The sequence below is a fragment of the Oxyura jamaicensis genome, chromosome 2 (assembly GCF_011077185.1).
Source record: "Oxyura jamaicensis isolate SHBP4307 breed ruddy duck chromosome 2, BPBGC_Ojam_1.0, whole genome shotgun sequence".
NCBI classification, from domain to species: Eukaryota; Metazoa; Chordata; class Aves; order Anseriformes; family Anatidae; genus Oxyura; species Oxyura jamaicensis.
Genome location: NC_048894.1, coordinates 137,765,319 through 137,784,769, shown reverse-complemented (window position 1 = coordinate 137,784,769; position 19,451 = coordinate 137,765,319). Strand labels below are relative to the sequence as shown.

At 36.8% G+C, this 19,451-nt stretch overlaps 1 protein-coding gene across 11 annotated transcripts in view; it reads left to right on the top strand.

The window, feature by feature from the left end:
• Positions 1 to 19,451, top strand: part of UBR5 (ubiquitin protein ligase E3 component n-recognin 5) — an 85,585-nt gene that overhangs the window by 46,936 nt on the left and 19,198 nt on the right. For 6 of the 11 annotated variants that reach the window (XM_035316819.1, XM_035316813.1, XM_035316814.1 and 3 more), the window contains 22 exons: positions 1,597 to 1,740; positions 1,830 to 1,941; positions 2,148 to 2,302; positions 3,133 to 3,330; positions 4,422 to 4,632; positions 5,255 to 5,299; positions 8,549 to 8,675; positions 10,017 to 10,168; positions 10,553 to 10,648; positions 11,069 to 11,192; positions 11,490 to 11,587; positions 12,408 to 12,556; positions 12,950 to 13,041; positions 13,995 to 14,141; positions 14,236 to 14,354; positions 14,445 to 14,571; positions 14,660 to 14,789; positions 15,315 to 15,475; positions 15,960 to 16,199; positions 17,021 to 17,144; positions 17,909 to 18,020; positions 19,129 to 19,260. In XM_035316819.1, the coding sequence (XP_035172710.1) occupies positions 1,597 to 1,740; positions 1,830 to 1,941; positions 2,148 to 2,302; positions 3,133 to 3,330; positions 4,422 to 4,632; positions 5,255 to 5,299; positions 8,549 to 8,675; positions 10,017 to 10,168; positions 10,553 to 10,648; positions 11,069 to 11,192; positions 11,490 to 11,587; positions 12,408 to 12,556; positions 12,950 to 13,041; positions 13,995 to 14,141; positions 14,236 to 14,354; positions 14,445 to 14,571; positions 14,660 to 14,789; positions 15,315 to 15,475; positions 15,960 to 16,199; positions 17,021 to 17,144; positions 17,909 to 18,020; positions 19,129 to 19,260 (2,995 nt within the window). The remainder of the gene's footprint in view (positions 1 to 1,596; positions 1,741 to 1,829; positions 1,942 to 2,147; positions 2,303 to 3,132; positions 3,331 to 4,421; positions 4,633 to 5,254; positions 5,300 to 8,548; positions 8,676 to 10,016; positions 10,169 to 10,552; positions 10,649 to 11,068; positions 11,193 to 11,489; positions 11,588 to 12,407; positions 12,557 to 12,949; positions 13,042 to 13,994; positions 14,142 to 14,235; positions 14,355 to 14,444; positions 14,572 to 14,659; positions 14,790 to 15,314; positions 15,476 to 15,959; positions 16,200 to 17,020; positions 17,145 to 17,908; positions 18,021 to 19,128; positions 19,261 to 19,451) is intronic. The other 5 variants (XM_035316815.1, XM_035316818.1, XM_035316817.1 and 2 more) reach the window with 3 other exon arrangements.

Sequence of the window (19,451 nt, the reverse complement as noted above, 5' to 3'; positions counted from 1 at the left end):
GTTTATTTTTGGGGTGGTCCTGTGTGGAGCCAGGAGTTGGGACTTGATCCCTGTAGGTGCCTTCCAACGAGATACTCTGTGATTCTCTGATCTTTGTCTTCCAAGTCTCAATACAAATCTCTTAGTATGTTCTAGGTCAGAGTTAATGTTCACAAATCTTTTGGCAAGGTCTGAATTTTCAAAGTTCCCGGTAGTATTCTTAAAGTCTTCATTGGTGCTCTGCTGTTAGAAGTAGGAATTCTGCTACTAAAGTAAAATTACAGTATATGGGTATTAAGTGCTCTGGCTATTTGCAGTGCTCTTCATTGCAGAAATCTGCTAATACTTTCATATTTGTCAGTACGTCCTTTTCTCTACTGCCCTTGCTAGGCTTACATGTAACTAGAGAAAACTAGGAGAAAACAAAGAAATGTGTGGATTTTTATTGGCTAAAATATATTGAAAGTGTGGAAGATGCTTTTTATCATAGGTCCCCTATGAGGTAGGAAGTTTCTAACAGCTAGGTCTGTGTTGCTTTGTAGGCACTTTCTGCGTAGGAAGTATTGAGAAATTGGGACCTAATCAAGACTGTTGGCTTTTATCTAGTTTAATCAAGACTGAGAGCATAATGAAATCTTAGTTATCAAAATTAAAATGCTTTCCATCCCCTTGTCCTCTTCCTTGTTAGTGTTGTTTTCCTTTGGAGAAAATTAGGGACTCAACTTGGAAACTCAAAGGACCTTGATGTTTGGTGATAGCATAAGATGTCTCTATCTCAAGGAAAACTGTTTGGAAGTTTCTGATTAGAATGCATGACAGCAACGCTTACAATCTCAGAAAGAACTGCAAGGGCAGGGCTGAAAAACTTCATTTCCTTGGGGCACAGAGAAAGGCACATAGACATGAAGTGGTTCTGAATGGACTTGTCTGTGTCCTTCAGTCCTAACTGACTGAGTAGATAACTATCACTGAATGTAAGGAATAGGTAATAGATCCATAAAACACTTAAGACACTTTGTCACTATACACAGTCATCTTGAGGAATGAGCACTAAGACTTCACAACAAAGACTTGAAAAATTTGTAAATGTGGCAAAATAAAAAGTGATTCCCTATTTCCTGTATTACAAGACCTAATAGGCACTTAAAAAATATACACTGACTTTATTAGTTCAGTTGTTAGCTAATGTTTGGAATTTATTGCCACAGGAATAGTGTTTATTTACAAAAATGACAGGGCAAGTTAGTAAGAGAAAGGTCTATCCGTGCTTTTAAACCTAAAGCTGTCCTGCTGTTTCCAGTAGGTGGAAAGATATACTGGGGAAATAGCAGTAGGAGTGTCTCCAGTCAGTTACGTTGATTTCTGTTGCAGGTAGGATGCTGAAGTGGAGTGACTTCTGATCTGGTGCAGGATGCCTATGGAGTCATTATGAAATGCAAAATTTTAAGTGTTAGTAACTTAAGCAAAACAACAAAGCTAAAGACCAAGATCTGTAGGATTTTATCACTGATTGTTAACTTTTTTTCCTGACAAAGCTCTGGTTCATTTTGAAGCAAGCTAGCTTCAGCAGTGTCTATCCAAAGCTTTTATTAAAACTGTAATGTTTTGTGCTTGTAGGTGCTAAAAGTGGATGGTGCTTATGTTGCTGTGAAATTTCCAGGCACTTCCAGTAATGCAAACTGTCAAAGCAGTTCTAATTCAGATCCCGATCCTTCCTCTCTTCTCCAAGACTGCAGGCTGCTCAGAATAGATGAACTGCAGGTATGGCTTTGTGAAACACTGAGAAAAGTACTTTGAAATGCCAGTACTGTGTGCTTTATTGTATCATAAAATTTTATGAATGTTTTTAGGTTGTAAAAACTGGTGGAACTCCAAAAGTTCCTGACTGTTTTCAGAGGACACCTAAAAAGCTGTGTATTCCTGAAAAAACAGAAATTCTAGCAGTAAATGTAGATTCAAAAGGTAAGTAGAACTTAACCCATAAAGATACTCCGTTATGCCCTTTAGTACCTGTCTCTCTTCCTCATGGAAAACGGACTTTCAAACTAATGTAAATAGTTAAATAAACAGTGTTGATCTTTTTAAGTCCTTAAAAGTATAGAAGTTTGGTGTTTTTACTGATTACAATTAGTCCAAGGCATTAACATTTTATTCATATATCTTTGAAGGAGTTCATGCTGTTCTGAAAACCGGGAACTGGGTTCGCTACTGCATATTTGACCTTGCTACAGGAAAGGCTGAACAGGAGAATAACTTCCCTACTAGCAGCATTGCATTCCTGGGTCAGAATGAAAGAAGTGTTGCTATTTTTACAGCTGGACAGGTTTGTGGCTTTGCATCTCAATCATTTAACTCACTGTATTTCACTTCTGTCATCTTTAAATTGAATGGTACTACCAGTAATATTTTGGAGGGGTGGGTGGAATAGCAGTCTAACTCACTGAAGCACTACTAATAATCTGATTCAACTTCTACCTTGAATCAAAAGTAAAAAGGTGAAAAAAACAACTTGAAGGAGTAGTTCCTGTGTTAGTGTAAACTGGCTAGCTAGCTATGTTTTGGAAGTGAGACAGATGAAAATCCACTCTTGAGAACAAATGGAAGAGTGAGCAAAAATGTTTGATAACAAAATGGATATATTAAGGCTTTGTGCAACTCCCTTTTATTATCCATTCCCAAATATCCTATTTTATCTGATTGTACAGTTGATTACACTGTGCAGGCATCCATGAGGAAGACCTAGAAAAAAAATACCAAAGTCATTTCAGCAACTTTCATAAACAAAATATACTTTTTTGGGGATAGTTGAAGGATATATTTTTGGCAAAGACATGGAATTTGTTTGTTGGATTTCAATATATTCACCTTTCTTTGGAGTATTTAAGTAATTTAAAAGTGTAAGTAATATATGTTTCATTATGAATGTTTGTCATTAAGATGTTTTTAATACTATTTGCTATCTCAAGCACATTTCAGGCATTTGAGAAAGCGAATCTGTTGTCTTATGCTGACACACTTGTAATTGTTAGTGGCGTAAATGATAATTTCAAGTAAATTCTTGTTGTTGGCAGTCAAGCAGAAATGGACCTTTTGGGAATGACAATGTTTATAAGTTGTGGAGTTTTAATTTTAACATATTTTCCCCCAATGCAGGAATCTCCCATTATTCTTAGAGATGGAAATGGTACTATCTATCCAATGGCTAAAGACTGCATGGGTGGGATACGAGACCCTGACTGGCTTGACCTTCCACCTATCAGTAGTCTTGGAATGGGTGTTCATTCCCTAACAAATCTTCCTGCTAACTCGACCATCAAAAAGAAAGCTGCTATTATTATTATGGCTGTTGAGGTAATACAGCTTCTATTATGTATTTGTTTTTTTTTTTCTCTTGCTTTTATAAAATTATGTGTGAAGGGGCTTTGTGTTTAGATAGCAGCTTGTATTTTTTTGCTATGGGAACTAATTTCAGCAGAAGATTCTCATAGAGTTATCAAAGCAAAACCAAATTGATGTAGTAAAGTGAAAGACCCATTGGTGGTGCATTACTTATATATCAGTTTTAACTGATGCTACTTTTAGGCGTAACTTTTAAAGCTCTTGTCTTTATGTGTGTACTATCAGTGTGAAACTTTGTTTTATGAGTGCAAAGCTTTTCTGAGGGATCCAATGACTTATTTTTCTTGTGAACACAGTACACTTTTAACATTTTTGTACCTTATATTTGGACCATAAATTAGGAAACCATGAGACTCAAGCAAAGATTTTTTTCACTTGAATTGCATGTAGAGACCTGTACTCATCTGTGGTGCTGTATGAGTAGTTTGGCTGTGAATTTATCTATCATGCTTGTATAAACCAATCATTGATTTGGTGATTTTTAGCTGGATCTGTTGTGTGCTATGCTGCCACCAGGAGGTATTGTGTACCTGTTAGATTGATTTCACTGTGGAGTACTTAACCACTGTGGAAAAGGAAGTTATATATGGGTGAGCCTCCCAGACCTTCAGCAGCTTCTTGTCATTTACTTCTCAGCGTGTTTATCACTTCTTTAAAACAAAATATTTAAGAGCTAGTTAATGCAGACCCCTTATTTTTTCAATCATACCACTTTTCCCAAGTTGGATGAAATTAAAGTAATTTATCTTAAGAACCCTGCTGTGAAGCCAAAGGCATGCTTTCAGGAGTTTGATAGCTTCTGCTGCATAAGCCTGTCTTTTCTTTTAACTCTTGTGCCTGAATGCATGCTGTTTTGAGTTTTTCATAGTGCTGTAATTGAGATGATACATGTTCTCAGCAGTTCCTGCACTGAATTCCGGAGAATGTCCTAGGTTTAGATCATTCTATTAATTTCAAACATGGAAAACTAGAAGTACCTACCAAACATGTATGTCTACGGTTTTTGTACTTTCATTTAACTTATTTTATTCTTTTGAGTGCAGAAACAAACTCTAATGCAGCACATTCTGCGATGTGACTATGAGGCTTGCCGACAATACCTGATGAATCTTGAACAAGCAGTTGTCTTGGATCAGAATCCACAAGTGCTGCAGACGTTCCTTGGCCATAGATGTGATGGAAACCGCAATATTCTGCACGCTTGTGTGTCTGTATGCTTTCCAACCAGCAACAAAGAAACAAAAGAGGAAGAGGGTGAGCTCAACAGTGTCATGAAAATAATTGCACAGTAAACTTTTATGCATTTTCCAGAACACTTGAAACAAAGCCTGCATTCTTCAGATAGCAGTATCTTAAAATTTTGCACCTAAATTGTGTCCTAACCTGTCAAAGGTGCTGAGGCAACACTTTTATTACCCTCACAAAGGTTTATAAGTATTCAGTAGTTGGGAGTACTGAATTGTTTTTATGATTGCAAACTTTTTGCATCCCCATATTCATTTTAAATGAAGATAAGTATTTTTCCCTTTTATATCACTAGTATCCCCATTATATCAGTAGTAAACATAATGAGAAACAGTACTTGATATTTTTCAAGTGTTACAGTGTACATTAATGACTCCCAATTTTACTTGCAGTTGAGACGTATTACGAAATGTAAAAACAGACTTTTTGTTAATGTTAGTCACTGACACCATATAAAAATGTCTATTAAATGCTATTATGTGAAAAGTACATTAACAGAACAACAAGGTTGCTAAGTCAAGCACTCAAAAAAAAAATTAGGAGATCCCGAATTAAGTTTACCCAGGTGCTGTACGTGGGTATGCATTGTGAAATGGTCTTTAATTACACCGTCATACTATTTTTTCCACAGGACTACCTCATTCAGTGCACAAGATGGACGGTGCTCACCGAATGGGTAGCTATTCAATATTTCTTTTTATCCTCATCATTCAGTGTGTGGCCCCATTCCTTACTTACGCACACCATACAAACCCTGCACTGAATAATGAATGAACTTTCTTGTGAGATTTTTGTATGGTGCTGTCATTGAATTTTAGTCATTTACAAACCTTATTTGTTCTTCACATCCCTGTTTATAAAATGAAGCTAATTGTACAGATTTCTCATCTCTTGAAGGTGGTATAGCTTGAAGTTTTTCTGCATTCAAAGCTATTGACTTATTGTTTGAGAAGTCTAGGGCCTAATCCCATTTTTTTTGAGTAGGTGTTATTTCATAACACTATTCCAGAGCTGGATTTAATAGTAATCTCAGTTGTTCTGTGGATGTTATTTATCTCTGTGAATCAGGCACCTTTTCTGTTTCCAAAAATGAGTAAAATGTATCACTGTCATCTATAAAAACTTGTTTAGCAAAGTTCTCTGTGTTGGTAGATGTGACTGAAATAGGATCCAGTTCTCCATAACGATGTCCAGTGGCGTTAAACAAAAGACAGACCTTTCCCTTCTCCTTTCCAAGCTGTTACTGCCTTACTGCTTGCACCTTTCCAATTTAGCAGCAAATAAGGCACAAACAGCTTGCTCATTGTACAACCCTTCATCTATGGTGTGTCGTCCATCCTGTGCACTGATTGAGGCAGGGGTCTTGTTGAGGAAAAACTAAACAAACAAAACAAACCCCACCACCACTAAAAACAATCTGTAACTGAAGACTTTTACTATAAGCACACAAGGAAGCTGAAATAAGGATGCATGGGCAAACGTAATCTGACTTTTCCTAATTTGAGTGCTTGTCTTTGCAACCTTGACATTCTTTCAGTATCTTCATTTGGATGTAATTTAACTTTCTGAAATCTGAAAAGAGTGTGAACCTGATGGACTTTAACACCCCTCTGCCTCTCTCTTTCTCTTCACAAATGTTGCTCTAAAAAAGGGTTTCATGTCTCCATATTCAAATCACATTCACCTTCCACTGTACCTGCTAGAGTTTGATACTAGGACAATTTATTTTCTCTGTATTGTCTGGAGGGCAGTGCTGACTAACGTTACCGTCTGTAAGTCATACAGCCATCTGTTAAACTGTGAAGAAGAATGATTTAGGACTAAAGGCTTCAATTCCAGCCTCCAGGTGTGATGTTCCTTAAACTGCAGAAAATGCTGCCCCTTTCCAGCTAGCGGCTGCCTGAGATCTTCCTCTCTAACTGCCAGATGGGGAATAGAAAGGACAGGGAAGAGCTTTTTGTGTTCTCAGGTCCTGTGCCTAGTTTCCCTGTAGTTTCTGCAGTATAAGATAAAGGACTTGCAGAAAGAGTGGACCTAGACATGTAAGGCTGGGGGCAGGCTGCTCTGTTGCTCTGTTTTTTGACACCTCAGTCTAGCCAGTAGAATGGATCTTATGTCCAAAGAAGGTGGAATTGTTAAAGATTTATTATACTAAATTTCAAATTACTGTAATGAAAACCTATAAACTGAGGTGAATTTTTGTAGAAAACGATGGCAGATTTCATAAAGCATCAAAGCATCTAATTACCCATAGAGTCGGGGCATTTACAGTTGATGGATTTCCAAAAAGAAGTGCTAACTTTTTAAGTGGAACAGCTAAAATCCAGTTAGTTACGGCAGGACCATGGATAGGTGAAATCTCTCTGAAGAGAACTTGCATTGCTTGAGGGATTCCATCTCAAGAGCTGCTGTGTGAGGAGGCCAGAAGTACTGCGTGGTGGGTCATGAAGTAAGAACTGTTTTCCAGAACTAGTGCATCTTGGAAAGGAGCGTGGCATAAATGGCAGCTCATTTACAACTGTGGGTCAACAAGTATAGAACTGGGGGCACAAGTGTAGGAGTGTGTCAAGCACTCGATAGTTGCCTGGTGTGGATAGTTGATGACTCTTGTCAGTAAGAAACCTGCACATACTTGAGAACAAGCAAAACCAAAGTCTTCTACTACTTGTCACTATCTGAAGAATAAGGGATACTATAAAAGCTGATAAATGCTCTCAAATTACCTTATTCTGTCAATTCAAAATGTAGAGTATTAGTAGGTAGTGGCCTTGTGAGACAGAATTGGGATTATCCAAGTCTTAATGCTGTCAGTGGAGAACAGAAGTGTAAAGGATGGCCAATGTCAGTTTGCAAAGCCTTTAATTGGAAAGTGAGCAGTAGCTGTAGCAATATTGAAGCATGTCCTGAAAGAATGATCATAATCACTTTGGAAAAAAAAAAAAAAAAAAAAAAAAAAAAACAACTTAGAAATGAAACTTTTCTATTTTTTTTAACAAAAACTGTTGTTCAGTCTGAATTGAAAATAGCTCTTCTCCTGGCCTGTGTCACGTTGAATGCAGCTTCTCTTTCAATTCTTTCTGTATCTAGTGCTGGAGTGATTCATAACTTGCTGTGCAGTGGCTGTTACCTTTGCCAGTAGCCTGAAGAAGCAATGGGTGTTATTGTATGCAGGCCTTGCACAGTTGACTTCTACTGCTCTATATTTATTTTGCAGATAAATCTAAATTAGGCTTTTGGTTCAAGTGGCTGCTTCAAGTTGTGCTCGGTACAACTAGGCAATTTTTTATGTTCTGTATAGCACTCGGCACAGCTCAGTCCTGCTTGTGACTAGGACTTTTATGTGTTGTGGTACTTAGGCTTTTAGCTGTGCGAAGCAATGCTTATTTATAATTTAAACTGATTGTGCTACCATATTAAACTATTACCGCAGTTAGTTTTCCTAAGCATGCTCATAAGTAGAGCATGTATCTCACAGACCCACAACTCTGCGTTGCTGTTCACAGCTGTTAATTGTGAAGTGTGTGGTGCTTGTTTTTTTTGTTTGTTTTGTTCTGGCTTTTTTTGATTGTCATTACTTTTGAAGCCTTTACTCAGCAAGTGTCTAGAGTCAGCTATGTGGTAGATCCTTGTCTCTTCATGACACTGAAAGCTTGTTCTGGAACATGCGTGCCTTAAGTTTCCTTCCTTTGCTTTCTTCCCTTTTAGAAACCAAACCCACTCAAAATTATGGTTAATATTTGTCCAAAATAAAAGATAATAACAAAAACTTTTACTTGAGACTACTGTTGCCCTCTAAATCTTAAATAAATAAATGCAGGGAATATTTTATGATTAGTGGCATTTCATGCCTTGTACTCCTTCCTTATAATTTTCCCAAGTGAAATTTTGACGCTAATGTTTTTCTGATGTATTTTTTTTTTTTCAGAAGCAGAGCGCTCTGAAAGGAATACATTTGCTGAAAGGCTCTCTGCTGTCGAAGCTATTGCAAATGCAATCTCAGTTGTGTCAAGTAATGGCCCAGGAAGTCGGGCAGGATCATCAAGCAGCAGAAGGTAATGTTTTCTTGTTTTCTATATGTTAATTTTGGTATTAGTTACCAATCTCTTTTAATTCTTTCTTCCAGTCTAGTTTAAGAATAGGCTCTATTGCTAGTGGGAAATCAGATTTCACTTCTTCAAGGAGAAAAAGATGGAGCTCCAGTCCTGTAATCCCAACCCTCCCAGCTGATGGTGGGATATTTCTAAACTGATTCTCTTTTCTGCAGTTGTGGCATTAACTCCTCAGTAGTAAAGTGGAAATATTTCTCCTTGGGAGAAAAGGATAAGCTCTAGTGTTCTTCACAAAGGTGAATTAAATATCGTGGAAGGGAAGTACACTAGTTGTGCCCAAGTTCTTTCTCTTATGAGAATTTCTTAGGAAGGCGGTCATTTGGGCAGATAAATAGAAAAATAGAATTTCCTAGTATGTCTGATCTCACTGATGTTCTTCCTCTTTCCATCATGGTAACTGAGTGGTGATCATGTCAAGAGAACCAAAAGGTATCTTTGAGTTCTCGTCAGTTCAGAGCACTCCAGATGCAGGCATAGTTGTTTGTTTGTTTGTTTTTAACTTAGTGCTGTAGTCAGGTCATTTGATGTAAAATGATGTCTTTATCCGTCCCAAGCTGCAGCCCTCATCGCTGTGATCATTTTCATATGGGAGGTGAGGACTGAAGCTTCCCTCCCATGTTCCACAGAAGACTTGGCTGTTTAAAAGGAAGTGCATTAAAAACAAAAACAAAAACATTGTATCTCTTCATATCACTAAATTATTTGGCTATACATTATTCCTATCACTTTTTCCTCCTGTAAGAGGATATGGAATATCTTAAAATTGTTCATTGACTGTCATCAGTAAAACAGCACGTTCATGTTGCAAAATTTTAAATTAAATGCTACCTTAAAAATAATTTAAGCCCTTTCTTTAATTCCTTCATGAAGTTTAAGTTAAATTAAAAAAGACAGCATCAACAGGAGCAAATGCCAGGGGTCCTGGCAACAAGCTTGGGGTAAAAGGAATTTCAAATAGTGGTGATAATGCCTGTCACCTGCTATACCTTTCAACAGGCAGTGCTGAGGAGGAAAAAGTAGATTTGTTCTGGGCTCAAACCCATTTCAATTAGTCGATGACTGTCTCTTCTTGTCTCTTCTTCCATGGCTGGTATATCCTATTATAACAAAATGAATACAGGAATGAAAAATAGCTCTTTGCTCGTTCTATACAATGATGAAGAAAACTGTAAATAAGAAATTTGGTTTCATTTTTCAGTTTGAAAGTCAGCTTTAAGATGATCTAATTATAAATGAAAATGAGTTGGTATTTTTTACCTTTTTATTTTTCTAATTTTTATTCAGCTTGAGATTAAGGGAAATGATGAGAAGATCCTTGAGAGCTGCTGGATTGGGCAGACATGAAGCTGGTGCTTCATCAAGTGACCACCAGGACCCAGTTTCTCCACCAATAGCTCCTCCCAGCTGGGTTCCCGATCCTCCTGCAATGGATCCGGGTAAGTCTACTTTTTTATCAAATTAGGCTGTAAACTAACAATTTAATGAAAGAACCAGTAACTTTTAAGGTGAATTGCTTAGACTTGACTGTGAGACTGAAACATTTAATGTCATCGAGATAGCAAAGTTTAAGAGTTTACTGAAGGCTTAAAAGCTCTTTTTTTAATCCCGTATGTGTCTTTCTTATGCTGGTGTCAAACTTCCATGAAGAATGCTTTATAACGTTGGCTCCGTTGATGCTAGTCTAGGAATGTGGCCTTTTGTAGGGAAGAGTACCCATTAAGAAGAGAAAGCTTGCAGTGTGTTAGACACTGCAGAAAGAGCATGTTGTTAGGGATGTCTTTATATATTGATATACATCCTGCTGTTCTGTTTACTGAAAGATGGTGACATTGATTTTATCCTGGCCCCCGCTGTGGGATCTCTTACCACAGCAGCGACTGGCACCGGCCAAGGACCGAGCACCTCCACGATACCAGGTGAGGACCTGCTGCTTATCTGATTATGCTTTAGAAGAAAAATGATCTAAAAAGATATCTTTGCTTGCACAGACTTTCTACATATGCAAACACTTCTAACCAAATGAAGATTGGATTGAAGCAGAATTTCATGAGTGTGCCGAGTACCTGAAGTTTTATGTAAAAATTACTTTTACCTGAGGAATGAGAAGCATAAAAAAATGGTGATCAGTATGAAATTGGGCTTACTGCCTATATTTCAGAATGTAATTTGGAACTGAAATTTACAATATTTCAGTGAAATGTTGCTGCAGCTAACAGACTGTTGAATAGTCCTCCCGATGAATCACTGAAGTGAAACATTGAATTATTTGTTTTTAATAGGCAGACATTTTTTTTGAGAGAAAACTGTTTCTCTGCATTTTCATTTTCTCATTACAGGGCCTTCTACTGAACCATCTGTAGTGGAATCAAAAGATCGGAAGGCAAATGCTCATTTCATACTGAAATTGCTGTGTGATAGTGTTGTTTTACAGCCTTATCTTCGAGAATTGCTGTCAGCCAAGTAAGAGTTTTCAAATGAATTTTCATTATTCTTTTTAATGTTACATAACACAATTTATCGTATAGAAACCTTTTTAAAAAGTTTAATTTAGAGTCACATCAGGTAAAGTTGAGAATGTTAGAAAGTTGGCAGCTTTTGTAGCATGTACAGAAGTAAAATGAGTAAAAGTGCTTAATCACTCCCTGGTATTTCAATTTGCCCAAGGTTAGCAGTGTTAAGTTTTTGTTTGCTTCTTACCTTTCCTGTTGAAACAATAAAAGGTCAGTGTTTTGACTTTTCTTTTTTCTTCCCCACTAGGGATGCAAGAGGCATGACACCATTTATGTCAGCAGTTAGTGGCCGGGCATATCCTGCTGCAATTACAATTCTAGAAACTGCACAGAAAATTGCTAAAGGTACGTCGGTTTCACTAATTATTAGTGTATTGTTTATTTCTGAAGTTTGGCATTAGCATATGTTCAGATTTATTACAGTACTTTTTTGTACGCGGTTTGAGCAACAGGTGTTGGTGCTAAACATGTCTTTACAAAATAGCATATCTTGCTGCATGTTTTGGTAATCCTTTTATTATGGACTATCATCCTTTTTGTAGTGTATGTATTATGATAGATTTATATGAACATTACTGCTTTTGTGCTTTACAATCACTTAGTGATTTAGAGTTCCAATTTTCAGTGGTACACAGGTATCGCATTGAACTTAGGTCTTTGAACTGGGGGGAAAAAGATCAGTATGCAAAACTAGATGGTGTTACTAAAGTGACTTTTATGCAGACACATACTTTGTGACTCACTCTTTCAACATTGTTATTTAATTGATCATATGTGAAGCTGAATTTAAGGAGAAACTTAGGCAGATTAGAATTGTGTGACAATCTGTAGGACTGAGTGTATCCCTCATAAGAATGTTGCTCATAAATTATTTTTTTAATCCTTCAAAATGGTGATCCATTGAATTGATTAGAATACCAGAAAGTTTAAAACTGGAGGAGGATTGTTCAGGGTTATTTTTCAGTCCAGTTTGCAGTAGCTTCTTTAACAAATACCTGTGATGTGACGTTGTTTTTTTTTTTTTAAAAAAAAAAAAAAGTGAAGGAGACTTCATTGGAACTTACTCTGCAATTCTTCTGTCGAGTATGGATTTTGGATTTTGTTGGTGGTTTTTGTTGTGGTGTTCTTTTTGTTTTTAAATGCTGCTACTCTATTCTTCTTTTAGCTGAGGCAACTTCAAGTGAAAAAGAAGATGATGTGTTTATGGGAATGGTTTGTCCTTCTGGTACAAATCCTGATGACTCTCCCTTGTATGTTTTGTGTTGTAATGATACATGCAGTTTTACCTGGACTGGAGCAGAGCATATTAACCAAGTAAGGCTTTTATTCTTCTTAAGTAATATTTTTCAACCATGTGTTTTGTTAGTCTAGTGATCTAATTTTTGGATCATTAAAGTAGTTTTAATTATTGTAACTCATCTAACATTGTCACTGCTTCTTACTCTCAAGGCAGGCAGTGTTGGTCAAAATATTGCCGTTAATGGGTGTGGTTCTCACCTCACTAACTTTGGCAAAAATTTTGATGGAAATAGCTCTTTAAAAACAGTGAATATTAAAATGAGCAACAGTTTCACTTTCTAGAATCGACTGACTTCTAAGTGAAGGCATCAGGTTTAACAAGTGCGATTTTATTTTAACACAAAATGTTCTCGGATAGAAAGTGCATCAAGGAAAAACTCTGCATAATACTTTTGTTAATTTTTTTAGGATATATTTGAATGCCGAACATGTGGCCTGTTAGAATCTCTTTGTTGCTGCACAGAATGTGCAAGGGTCTGTCACAAAGGACACGACTGCAAGTAAGTATTGTGTTCTGTTTCTTAGAATCAAATCAGTCTTGTGGCTTTCTTTCTTTAGTGACGATTGTTTTTTTCTTCCCCTCAATTGTTTTTGGTTGTTTTTTTCCCCTGATTTAAATCTTCAGATATTAGAGAACAGAAGATCGGTAAAATATTTAAAATATATTTTCCTTTTCTTCTGCTCTCTAAGATATATTTTATGGATCTGAATTGAAAGAATAACATGAAGCCATCTCGTAATTTCCACTTTATAGAAGTCAGAGTAACTGAATAAGTCAAACACCTTTAAGTGCTCAATAATCTGATAATATTCTTCATTTTGGGCACCTCCAAAAGTTTTCTGAAGCCTATGATTCCCAATGACAGATCATTCTTGTAAACTTCCAGAAAGAAGTATAGTATATTCATCTCTAATATCAAATGTAATAAAGGGAGAAGTGAGCTAGCAGTCAAATGAACAGTCAAGATGTCTCTGATCAACCTGGCCAAAGCTTTGAAGCTGTAGATGTTCTGTACCACTGTTACAGTGTGTAAATGTTACCACATTAATCTTCTCACTATAGTAAGCTAACAAATACAATTATAAAGATATTCTCAGCATTGTGACAGCTACTGGGGTTTTACTGCATTTAGAAAGGAACTTCAACTTAATTTTGGCTGGAGGATATTTTGGGGAAGAATATACATCCTTGGATGAGCTTCAAGGCACTATGAAAATTTCTACAGTGAAATTGCCCTCATAAAGTGAGTGTAGGAAACAAGAATAGCAAATGCCAAGTGTAGTGACGTAAACAATGCATATCTCTTTTAAGCTACATCTTGGTATCTTGCTAGTATAATAAACAAGAACTCTAGCAGGAATCTTAATGTCTACAGTAACACCTACAGCCTGTGTAAAATATATTTGCTATCTTAATGAACAGTGTGTACAGCTCACCTTTTCTTTCTTATAGGCTGAAACGAACATCCCCCACAGCTTACTGTGATTGCTGGGAGAAGTGCAAGTGTAAAACACTAATTGCAGGACAGAAGTCTGCTCGCCTTGATCTCCTTTACCGCCTGCTTACCACCACAAATCTTGTTACTATGCCAAATAGCAGGTAAGTTCATATGTGCGGTGACTAGAGCAGAAGAATCTTTATTGCTTAAAATATGTGGTATATGGTATCTCCACTAATCATTTTTTCATTACAGGGGAGAACATCTCCTACTATTTTTAGTACAGACAGTTGCCAGGCAAACTGTGGAACACTGCCAATACAGACCACCTAGAATTAGGGAAGATCGTAATCGTAAAACTGCAAATCCTGAAGGTAAGAGCCCTTTCGCTGAAATAAATGGTATTTATAATAAATGGCAAAATTTCATTATCTCTTCCTCATATTGCTTTTTTATCTCTTTAGATTCTGATATGCCCGATCACGATTTAGAACCTCCTCGATTTGCTCAGCTTGCTTTGGAACGTGTTTTGCAAGACTGGAATGCACTGAAGTCTATGATCATGTTTGGCTCCCAGGAAAATAAAGACCCGTGTGTATTTACAAAGAGTCATCAATGTAAAGTTTGATTTGATGTTTGAGACCTGCTGACTTACATAAAATTTATTTTTTTTTCTAAGTCTTAGTGCAAGCAGTAGGATAGGCCATCTCTTGCCTGAAGAACAAGTTTACCTTAATCAGCAAAGTGGAACTATTCGCTTGGACTGTTTCACACATTGCCTTATTGTGAAGTGTACAGCAGACATTTTGGTAAGCACATTTAGCCATGTTTTACGTAGACTTCTGAATAGTCATAGAATGGTATGGGTTGGCAGGGAACCTTGAAGATCATCTGGTCTATCCCCCTGCAGTGCAGAGACATCTCTCACTACGTAATGTTGCTCAGAGACCCGTCCAACTTGGAACGCTTCCAGGGACGGGGTATCTGCAATGTCTCTGGGCAACCTGTTCAGTGTCTTACCACCTTCATTGTGAAAAATTTCTTTGCTATATCTTATCTAAATATACCTTCTTTCAGCTTAAAACTGTTGCGCATCATCCTGTCACAGGCCCTGGCAAAAAGTTTTTTCTTTTAAATTCCCTGTGATGTAATGGGTTATTCTAGTGTGTTTTGGATGATATGCTGTGAGACTAATATGAGAACAACTACAAATTGTGTTTTTTTTGTGAAGTTACACTGTTATGACTGTGGTCTGTTTTTTGAATCTTAATTTGGCTTATTTCATGCTTTTAAATTGCACACTATTATCGGGTTGTAATCATCTGTTTCTGTAGCTTTTAGATACTTTACTGGGTACTCTGGTAAAAGAATTACAAAACAAGTATACACCAGGACGTAGAGAGGAAGCTATTGCTGTTACAATGAGATTCCTGCGTTCTGTGGCAAGAGTATTTGTCATTCTTAGCGTGGAAATGGCTTCCTCCAAAAAGAAAAAGTAAGTGTGGAAAGTAAGAGGGGGTTGTTTTGGTTGTTTGCTTTTTTGTTAATTCTCTCAATAAAAAGTTCATACTCGTCAGTAATAGGCAGAAACATTTGAATTAAGGTGCAGTCTGTAGGCAGTGTTGTATTGAAATATAAGTGCCTCAAGATTGCTCAGTATCTGCTGGTATTGTGTGTAGCTTGTAAAGTTCAGTTTTTTAAGATAGATGCTGAACTTTCCTGTTGAGGGTTTTGGGAAGTAGGTTTTTTATTATGTTAGTCAAAAATATAATCTATCTGTTTATCACTGGTAAATTTAGATATTCAGCCTTAGTCTCTCAAGTTACTGAGTGTTTTTAACTGACTTTAGTAGTTCTGCATATTGCTGCTATATACACATGTATGCACATACTAAAGATACGACTGCTTGAAAAATTTGTTACATTTGTAAAGAATATTGAGGATGTACTTACCTTTATTTTTCCATATTCTTTCCCTAGCAATTTTATCCCACAGCCAATCGGAAAATGTAAACGTGTATTCCAGGCGTTATTGCCCTACGCTGTCGAAGAGTTGTGCAATGTAGCAGAATCTTTAATTATTCCAGTCAGGATGGGAATTGCACGTCCTACAGCACCCTTTACTCTTGCTAGCACCAGCATAGATGCTATGCAGGGAAGTGAAGAACTGTTTTCTGTGGAGCCTCTACCACCAAGACCATCATCTGACCAGTCTAGCAGGTAAAACTCACTATGTATACTTTTCAAAGACTGTTAAAGATGGGTTTTGGTGTTTATGTTGTTGTTTTTTTATTAGCCTTTTGTTAGTAGAAAAATGGCGAAGCTTCTTATTCTGGACAAGTATTTTGGAAATAGTTTCCTACTGACAGATTTCTTATGTAATTTAGGTTGATAGTGATGTCCAGAAGTCATCACCCTGTCCCCTTCCCCCTGCACCCCCACGTCCCCATATATCCCCATTCAAGTTTTTGTCAGGTCACTCAGGCCCTTGTCTATTTAGATGCAAAATCTCTCCAAGGATTTAGATTCCACAATGTTTTGGTGTAACCTTTTTGGATTGGTGACCAGCCTCACTGTGACAAATATTTTTTTGCTTTTTATTTTTCTTCCTTCTCTTTTATTTTAACTTAATAGGAATTTATTTTTCTAAATCAAATCCATTTCTTCTTGCTTTCTGCTGTATACCTCTGAGAAATACAAAAAAAAGTTTTTCTAGCTTTCAATTGAATGTAAGTGGTCTACTGTCTTTGGAAGTATTTACACGTGAAGCACGGAGTCTCTCTTTCAAACTTCAAAGGTCTTTGCAGGTTTTAGGTGGTCTAGTTGTGCTGATTTAGCACAACTCTACCCACCTATCTAAGAAAAAGAATCTGATAGTTTCATGATAAACCTGTGAAAGTCTTTCTGCAGTCTGTTTTTTTTTCAGTCTAGGCACTTCAGCAGGCTTTTAGGTTTCCTTTTAAAAAGGATCTGAACTGATGCTTTTTTCCTTTCTTAATGCTTTTTTGTTATAACCTCTTCCTTTTTTTTTTTTTTTTAAGTTCTAGTCAGTCTCAGTCATCGTACATCATAAGGAATCCTCAGCAAAGACGAATCAGCCAGTCACAGCCAGTTCGTGGCAGGGATGAAGAACAAGATGATATCGTTTCAGCAGATGTGGAAGAGGTCGGTTTTCTTTTTCTCCCTTTCTTTCTTCCCCTCAGTATGGGACCTAATGCATTAGCATATGCTTTAATATCAGAGCCAGAAATTCATGCATCAAGGCGTCTAGCTTGCCCAAGATACTCAGACTGTCCGTTACAGCACAGTAATACTTCATGGAGTCCATAAAATTCCATAAGCATTTTGTTTTCACAGAGCTTTGAATACAAAACTGTTGTTTCCAACAACATTTAGTTACTTGAGAGTATACAAAGTGTATGCGAAACACTTGATGGAATAACAATGTGACTTAGCATACAATAAATACATCTGTAGTCTCCTTTATATGTGATCACAGAATCACAGAATGGTCTAGGTTGGAAGAGACCTCCAAGATCACCGAGTCCAACCTCTGACCTAACACTAACAAGTCCTCCACTAAACCATATCCCTAAGCTCTACATCTAAATGATCTTACGCTTAAGTGATCTTACACTTTATTTTAACTCCCTTTTAAAATGGTCTTTCAGCATATGGTTACTAGAGGGACTTGTACCAGGATGATAGCGCTTCCATATTTAGAAATTAATTCTAGGCTTTGTTCAGTTTTACCCTTTCAGCATTAAAATCTAATGTCCAATGCTGTATTTCATTTGTGTCATTTTTTTTCTTAGATATGTTTTCTTGTTTATTAGTTTTTTAAATGAAATTTTGCTCTTTGCTTTTGAAAACACACAGATCTTTGATACAGAAATTATTTTGGTATAAAAATAAAACGCTCTTTCCAGGTTGAAGTGGTTGAAGGGGTAGCTGGTGAAGAAGACCATCATGATGAGCAGGAAGAACATGGTGAAGAAAATGCTGAAGCAGAAGGACAGCATGATGAGCATGATGAAGATGGTATGTATAATGTACATTGTGCATATTACTGGTTGGATGAACTAACTGTGCATCAAAACCAAAAGGGTTTTGATGTCATCAATGAATCATGATTTGGGAGCATAAACAGAGAGAATCAAAGGGGTTAGGGCTACACATCATAGAAACAAGATGGGTAAAATTAGAGATTACGGTGTACCTCCCTGTAACAAGTTATTTTTGTTTTTGCACATGGAGAAAATATTAAAGTATCGGAGATTTTTTTTTTAAAAAAAACTTGTTAGATGTTGTTAACATAACAGATTTTGCCCTTTGTATTTGCTACTGTTGACAGAGTATTGGCAGTTTTTGACACAAACTGTTTGGAAGCCTGAAAAGTAGCTTAGCTTTTGAATGACTAATGATAGAATAGCAGTTATGGTAGATGTGCTCTCAAAAAGGATCTGAACTGTGGTGAACCAGTTTTCAAACCACGCATGAAATATGGAATTATGGATCAATTTTTAATAGACAAAATTCATCCATTACGTTTGGAAATTCTTGCAATTAATGTGACTTACCTTGTCTCTTCAGGATTAGATTGTCCAAAAGTAGGATTTAAATAAAATTACCTCCTGCTCTTTCTGTCTGTGCCTCATGTTTCCAGTCAGCTCGTTTACAGGACAGGAAATCTGTTTATTCACTTGCTGAGCATTTGGAATATTAATTCTAAAAACTTAAAATTGAATAGAACCTGTATTTTTAAATAGATATTTTTAAGTTCTCAGATATTCCTTGGATATTCATTTGAAATAGCATATGTTAACTTTTCTCATACATGAGCACAAATAGTTGTGGAGTCTTTTGGTTTGAGAAAATAATTCTTCAAGCCTTAATTTTCAGTGTGTGTATTGAATGTAAACGGCCAGGGCTGAGTGAGAAGGTCAGGGGTAGCTAACTGCTGAAAAATGAGGAAAAAGCTACAAATATTGCTTCATGTTTGCACTGCTTTTATACTCTTTCCCTGTATATCTTTTAGTTTCTACTATAGTCAGGGGCTCTGGGTTTAGTTTTATGTCTTCTGTGAGCTACTACAGCCACTCTGTTTTTCTCTGTTTTTAAACGTGAGTTTTTTATATTGTTTTCGTAGGCAGTGATATGGAGTTGGATTTACTAGCTGCTGCTGAAACAGAAAGTGACAGTGAGAGTAACCACAGTAATCAGGACAATGCTAGTGGGCGCAGAAGTGTTGTCACTGCAGCTACTGCTGGCTCAGAAGCAGGTATGCTATATCATCTTGTGTTTAATCCAGCTGTTTAGGTATTAGGATTAAATTGTTCAGGGAAAAGAAATGTATTAGTAGTTTAATTTAGCTTTAATAGGGGCAGGACTGGTTTCAGCTAAAAAAATGTTATCCTATTCCTTTGGAGCTGGACTGTATACAACACTTCAAAGATACACTGGAGAAATTAT